The sequence below is a fragment of the Cydia fagiglandana genome, chromosome 10 (assembly GCF_963556715.1).
Source record: "Cydia fagiglandana chromosome 10, ilCydFagi1.1, whole genome shotgun sequence".
In the NCBI taxonomy this organism is placed as follows: Eukaryota; Metazoa; Arthropoda; class Insecta; order Lepidoptera; family Tortricidae; genus Cydia; species Cydia fagiglandana.
Genome location: NC_085941.1, coordinates 15,972,330 through 15,979,585, shown reverse-complemented (window position 1 = coordinate 15,979,585; position 7,256 = coordinate 15,972,330). Strand labels below are relative to the sequence as shown.

Genomic DNA, 7,256 nt, shown 5'->3' with positions numbered 1-7,256 from the left:
TGAGTTTGCAAAGAAAACATCTCGTCGCCTTGCTAAAACAAAATTATACAAAGTCAACCCGGAAACGTGGCCGAGGTTTTCTCCATTTTCAATTAAATATATATTTTGTGTTTGTGAAAACGAACGTTATATCAAAAGAATAAAGAGCAAAATCGAGGCGTGGATTGAAGCAGACCTATGTTGTGTTTAAATTAGCTAGGTACTACCTAGTTAAAATATTATCTTCTCAAAGACTGACGATCTACGAATGAAAGATATGTATTGTATCTTACAGAAGCGATTTCTTAATTATTGAAGATCAAGTTCAATAATTTTAACTGTAACCCGCAATACAAGCGTAGCCTAGTGTGGAGACCCCTGCAATATTCTGTTATGTGTTTTTATTCATAATGAAATTTATTCTTATTGTTAATTCTTACATTGGAACTAATAAATATTTAGAAAAAATAAAGCCACTAAAACGGTGATTAGAAATTTGGTAAAATTAAACATTTTTATTTATAAATTATTATAAAATGATATTCTTAAGTACAATAAGATCATAAGTACATAGCACAAGAGAAACGAAATTGAAACACATTTCCTAAAGTCAAAACCTTTTTGTATCTATTTAGACGTGAATGAAGAATAAAGAAAAATAAAGAATATCTTCAATAGTTTTACGTCATAGGTACTTTTAAATAATATTAAAAGCATTCCGCGGGAGTTTCTTCCATGTGTTCTGTACAAACACAAATTTTCCGTAGATTATATGATCTCCTTTTTAGTAAAAAAGGGAGTCATAAACTCTAAGAAAAAGTACACTTATATATAACGCCCTAAAAACAAGCGTTTGTACGGGGCAGACTTGCGGAATAGTCCATTAAATTTTAAGATACTTTAGATTTAGAGAGCAGTCGTAATTATCTTCTTCTTTTGTCTGCCAATAGCCTCTGCCTCAGTCAGGGTGTCCGGCATCTTGCAGCCCAGGGTCTCCGGTTGTGTCAGCACCAGCAAGCCGGCCAATAGACCCATGGCGCCGAACATCACCGATGGGATTCCGGCCCAGTATACTGCCTGTAAAGAGAAGAGTTCATATAAGTATACTAATATTCAATAGTTATTGTACATTTGTACATGTGCGTCTCTGATGAATGCTAACGAGCTTGCAGACAGCACGCGCGCGTGTTCATCTGAACGTAGACACAGAATAAATAATAGTACTAGGTACAGAAGACTCACTCTCTAACAAAACGCGTCTGTTAGGATCAGCACATATGTGGCCGCTATGTGGCGACAGCGCCACGCGCGGCTTATGGCAAACCCCAAAATTGGGGTCGAACGGATGTACTTTTAGCTACAAAGCGACGAAATCACGGAGTGAGCCACGCCTGATGTAGATTTAAACGCATTTTGCTATTGAACTATTAAGTGTTTGTTAAGTACCAAAATTCAATGATTATTGATTAAAGTGCTTTGCGACTCACTGTTCTGTTGGTTCAAGGATATGTGAACCAAAATTTTAATCTATATAATCATGTAGTGTTTATCGCCGATAAGACCTTCGAAATTGATGACCTAATCTTGTAAGTCAATAAAGTTACGTATACGTACCTATTTCCGTTTCCTCAATAAAATGTGGGTTTTATTATACTGTTGTTTTTCCAACTTATTGTTAGAATATAAATAAGGCATTAGCTAGTCTCATCAAGGCAAACCAAAAAAAAAGATAAATTATTTATATGATATGGATAATATGGATATGCTAGGCTGATAAAAAAGAAGATAGAACTGTGCTTACCAAAGCAGGAGTAAGCGGAGCGGTGATGGAGCCAATACGTCCAACCATTGAAGAGAATCCCAATAGTGTGTGACGGAACTGTGTTGGGTACAGCTCAGATGTGTAAATGTATAAACACGTAAACACTACCGAGATTCCAAATTTGCCAAACAGAAACAGAATAAGACCCAGTGTCACTAGTTCTGAAAAAATGGGTTAAGTTGTGTTCAATTCTAAGCACTTGTTTTACCTACCTACCTACACAATAACTGTACATATCACTTAAATTATTACAATAAGATATTTTTATTTGACTTACCATTATTGTCAATGAAAGCGAATGCAAGGTTGCAAGCAGCGCTGAGCAAGAACCCAGTCGCAAGAACAGGCTTCCTGCCGACACGATCCAACAACAGCACAGCGGTATAAAGAGCAGGGATCTCCACAACACACACCAGCATGTAGTTCACGTACATATTGCCCGGGAGCCCAGTGGAGTTGATGGATAACCCATAATAGACGAATGTGGTTGCGATCCACCAGACTGGTGTAGTGCAGACACGGCAAAGCAATATTGGGGATTTGAAAATAGTATGAATTAGGCCTTTGGAGTAGTTCGTCTAAAAAACATGAAAATCCACGAAAAATAAAATCAGCTGAACATGAAATTAAATATAAAGTGGAACTTGAAAGACGTGTCACTTAAGAGGAGTCTATGTCTTACTACAGCTTTGATGCGCAATACACAGTAAGTTATGTTGAGTCAGGTCAAGATGTTCAAGCTGTATATACTCGTATTATAATTTTACAAGAGCCAATGATCAAAACTTGAACCTTATTTCATATTTTTATTGGAGTTACGACTTTTAAACGAATATTAATGGTTTTCTGGTTTTCTCTAATCTTTTGCTTCCAGACTCTCTTATTTAACATATGATTTTTTTATTACCTGAGTCTCTTTTGCTGGCGCAGGCTTCATCAATACCTGCATAGATTTCTCACTGATCTTTGTTTTATTTATTCTCGCAGCTTTCTCCAGAATATCTTTGGCTTCGTTGAACCTTTCTTTAGTAAGTAGCCACCTAACACTTTCCGAGATGCACCAATAATAAGCCATCATTAGAAAGCAGGGGATGTATAGCGACATGATGAAGTAACGCCATGGTTGCACGAGCCAGGCTATTCCGGCCATGATGATGTGACCCACTGGGAAGGAGACTAAGTTCACTGAGCTCGCCAGCACTCGGTATTTTGAGCCAACCAATTGTTCAGTAGCTAAAAATAATTGTATGGTAAAAGCGAATCAATTGCAGGTAGAAACAAAACGGGCCATCCAAAGGAAAGCTTTTGCAAGTTCTTAAATAGTTCATTTATTAGAACTATACTTGCATCTTCGTCTGGTTGCTTTTATCATACCTACCTGATGTCGGAATAGATTTCATTTAGATACATTTGCTCGTTGGTAAAATGGTTAAAGGGGACCAGAGCCCAAATTTTGTTGTATATATACCCAACAAGTCATAGAATACCTAAAATGAAGGCAGTGCTGTATGTACCGGCTCCGAGAGTTGTTTGCAAAATCTGCAGCACCAGATACATTGGATAATTAACAGAAAACGCTCTGATGAGGCCAAAAAACGCCAAATTGAAGATGCTGATGCAGAGAGCCACACGTCTGCCATATTTGTCGGATATGTAGCCTGTGATCGGGAGTACAAGTAGTGAGCCAATGCTGTTCAATGTGCCGGCCAGTGCCCGCATCCACTCTTGGCAGCCAAGATCAAACTGTAACAAGAAACTAAACATTGTAAACTACGATATTAGAAAAAAATCCTGTAATTGTTTCCTATAACTTCTAAATTCACAACACTACCAAAGATATGTCCATACACTGAAAAAGCGGCTGGGCTGCTAAGGGATTGTCTTGCTCTCTGCATTATTCATGTCTGGGAACAACACTCACCTCATACACAACTGAATTGGTCCTCTCGTACACGAATTCATCGCACTCCAGCGTGACAGTCTGGTCGAAGACGGTAGCCGGACAGTACTCTAGCGAGCCATTGCTAGTCGACGCGTAGCGCGAACAACTGTCTGGTTGTCCGTTGCTACTCGGAACAGCGTTCAAGATCCACTCTGGAAACAATTCGTAGCCTGTTCCACTAATCTCTCCACATTCAGGGATCCGACATCTACGAAAGGATATTTACATTCAAACACTGAACTAGTAGTGACTAGTGATGTAGTTTAGATATCATATCACTTACTACTTTATTAAAGATTTCAATTCGCATCTTCATTCTCATTATTTAAGGATTTCTTCCATTTCTTTAAATGTTTTATAAGACGTATCAAAGATCCACAAAAAACTATTTAAAAATACGACATACACATTTTCCTCTTTTAAAATATTACCTATGCGGAACAGCGGAAGCGGAAAACACGTATTCACTCAAAAACGCATGAGAAATTATGGGGAATATTAATAGTAGGACATTAATCATTTGGAACGGTCCAAATTGTCCCACCTCATTGTTAATCACCCAATCGAGGTCTATTTCTGAGACTTCAGGTATATCTTGCTTCACTGTAGGTTCTGTGCCTTTGTTATGCCAGCCTGGATCATCTTCTTTTCCTGATTTACTTTCCATATCACCTTCTAAGGCTAGTTTGTCTTCAACCATGATATTTCTTGTATACTTAGTTATGTAAAGCTGCTATTTCCACTTGAACAAAAAACATACTACTGTCTGATAAAAAGTATTGTATCGGAGTTCGGAATATCCACGGAGAACTGCTTTTGGGTTTAAATACTAGTAATTTCACGCGGATTTACAAATGTTTTAATATAATTACTTGCTATTAGGTTTTTTTTTTGTAATATAATTTAACAAAATTTGTATACACCAATAACGTTGTGGTTTCCAATTGAATTTTCGACGCAATACTTACGAATATTTGATGTAAATAAATGAACCAGATAACGTTTTTCCTTCACGCCAAGTAACTCTTTAAATATATAAAAATTGACAATCTAAGATTAACCATTAAAGCCCATAATTATTAACCATGTCTGAAATTAAATTACCAAACACATAAACATAGTGATATAATTGTATATTATTGTAACATGCTTGATTGATCCAATCTACGTTGATTAGTTGCAAATCTATGTAAGTACATTGCGATTTAGATAAGGCCGCTTTTCAGACAGAAACACCGTTTAAGCCAGGGATACACCAGGGGAGAATGTACTAACTATGACAAGTGACCTATGTCGGGACTTCGGGAACAAGATCAGGCGAGGTGCGAAGTTGTGCAACTTGGCGAAACTTCGTCTGATATTTGGTGACATCGCACGACTGATAGCGCACTCTGGCGACACGTGTCGCCGTCAGTCATGTCGGCTTGTTGAGGGAAGTCCGGTAACGCCGTGCCACTTCACTGGAAGTCAGTGGCATGGCATCCTTGGTTTTATGTAAAAAGTCACTTTACGCCGAAAAAACAAATAGCAATATTGTAGGAAAGATCGGAGCAGTGGAATACGGCGTGTTAATGGCGGTAAGGAGTTGGCTTGGAAATAAAACACTCACTGGTTCTGCAGATGAAGCAATGTGTATTACTCACCATACAATCTCTTCATATTTATCAGGACAGGACACACGATAACACACATAACCTATTAATTATAATATAATTTAACTTGAGGATAGCAAACACAGCGGCCATAGAGATAGCCATCAAGGAAAGAGGACAGAATGACATTTGGTGTGCCAGAGTTGAGAATATAATTTCCAACAAATATGACGACAATAACATTTTATGAAGTTAACGTGAGTCATCCACACACACCAAATCTTCCCACAAATAGTTTAAATTATTAAGACACTAACAATAACAAAATAACTTAAACAGATGACTTCTAGATTTTACCTTCTCAATCTTACATGCACACTTCCCCAAAGAAATATTCTCAATGATGTCGCGTCAAAAACATACAAATATTAAGGCTTAAGGTGACAGTCCATTTCCAACGACAGCTGCATTACTGTTCATTTTACTATGGAAATTGACAATGACAGCGACGCGTTCAGTACAGGTAGTGCAGCTGCAAAATCAAAAAATCAAAATCAAAATATACTTTATTCATGTAGGCCTAGCAACAAGCTCTTATGAATCGTAATTAATCTTAATCTAATTATCAGAGCAATTTATTGAGGTTAATATTATTCCATAATAAAATTGGATTATTATACATGTCAAATTTAACACTAAGAATTTCACAAAAGGATCGTCAAACATTTTAAAAAAAATTGTATAAAAAAATACTAGTCTAGAATTTCTAGAATAAAATCTAAATGTCAAAAAAAAGCATAAGTAACAAACAAGTAGATAATATTACATCGGAATATCCATTTCCTCATCAATAATCAAATATACCTAATAAATAAATAATCATTTCGAATAACAATTAATCCCACGTTGTATTATCATTCATGTAGTCCTGTGTGGTATAATAAGCTTTGGAAATAAGTTTACGCTTTACATAATTCTTAAATTTATTAATAGATAATTCAGTAATATGGTTTGGAAGTTTATTATAAAATCTTACACAATTACCCATGAATGATTTTTTAATTTTATGGAGCCGAGTGAAGGGCACTGCGATCTTATGTTTATTTCTAGTATTAATATTATGGATTTCACAATTTTTCCTAAAATTTACAATATTTTTATGTACATACAGAATATTCTCATAAATGTATTGACAGTGCACTGTCATTATGTCAATTTCCTTAAATTTATCTCTAAGTGAGTCTCTATGGTTCATTTTGTATATTGCTCGAATAGCCCTCTTCTGCAGAACAAAAATGGTATTTATCTCTGAAGCACCGCCCCACAGTAAAATACCATATGCCATAATGCTATGGAAGTAACTAAAATATACTAATCGAGCTGTTTTCACATCAGTTAACTGACGGATTTTGCTCACTGCAAAAGCTGCAGAGCTCAGTCTATTCGAAAGAGTAGCAATATGGGGACCCCACTGGAGTTTAGAATCTAAAGTTATACCAAGAAAAACTGTACTATCAACTAATTCTAATTCCTCATCCTTCACAATGACACTTGCTTGCACATGCCTTACGTTACTACTAGTGACAAACTTAATACATTTAGTTTTTTTCTCATTTAACATTAAATTATTAACATTGAACCAATTTACTACTTTTGAAATAGCATTGTTTACATCATTGTAAGCTTGTTGCTGTCGTTTGACTTTGAAAATAAGTGAGGTGTCGTCTGCAAACAATACTATATCATGGTGGGTCTTAACAAGGTATGGCAAGTCATTTATGTAGATAAGGAACAGGAAAGGCCCCAATATTGACCCCTGTGGTACACCCATAGAGACCAATGACCCAGGTGATCGCTGTCCATTCACATCGACCCTTTGTATTCTACCATTTAAGTAGGACTTAAGTAAATTCAGTGCCGA

The 7,256-nt window shown here is 36.4% G+C and overlaps 1 protein-coding gene and 1 long non-coding RNA gene across 2 annotated transcripts; both read right to left on the bottom strand.

The window, feature by feature from the left end:
* Window positions 1-839: 839 nt before the first annotated feature.
* On the bottom strand, window positions 840-4,443 carry LOC134668291 (solute carrier family 22 member 4-like). Its single transcript, XM_063525773.1, has 7 exons — window positions 4,175-4,443; window positions 3,717-3,951; window positions 3,284-3,571; window positions 2,709-3,050; window positions 2,054-2,379; window positions 1,781-1,976; window positions 840-1,056 (listed from the first exon to the last, which is right to left on the bottom strand). Exons 1-7 carry the CDS (start codon window positions 4,441-4,443, stop codon window positions 886-888), a joined length of 1,827 nt encoding a protein of 608 aa, XP_063381843.1. The 3' UTR covers window positions 840-885.
* A 909-nt stretch (window positions 4,444-5,352) lies between these two features.
* LOC134667978 (uncharacterized) lies at window positions 5,353-7,227 on the bottom strand. Its single transcript, XR_010098706.1, has 2 exons — window positions 6,501-7,227; window positions 5,353-6,421 (listed from the first exon to the last, which is right to left on the bottom strand). It is a non-coding gene; the product is annotated as an uncharacterized LOC134667978 (long non-coding RNA).
* Window positions 7,228-7,256: the final 29 nt, after the last annotated feature.

What these genes read in the sequence shown, in the direction of transcription:
- LOC134668291 (XM_063525773.1), bottom strand. Translation starts at nt 4,443, where the DNA reads ATGGTTGAAGACAAACTAGCCTTAGAAGGTGATATGGAAAGTAAATCA. An exon ending in CAGTTGTGTATGAGGTGAGT is followed by an intron (nt 3,572 to 3,716) that starts GTTGTTCCCAGA and finishes CTAATATCGTAG; the next exon opens with TTTACAATGTTTAGTTTCTT. An exon ending in TCAAATAAAAATATCTTATT is followed by an intron (nt 1,977 to 2,053) that starts GTAATAATTTAA and finishes GAACACAACTTA; the next exon opens with ACCCATTTTTTCAGAACTAG.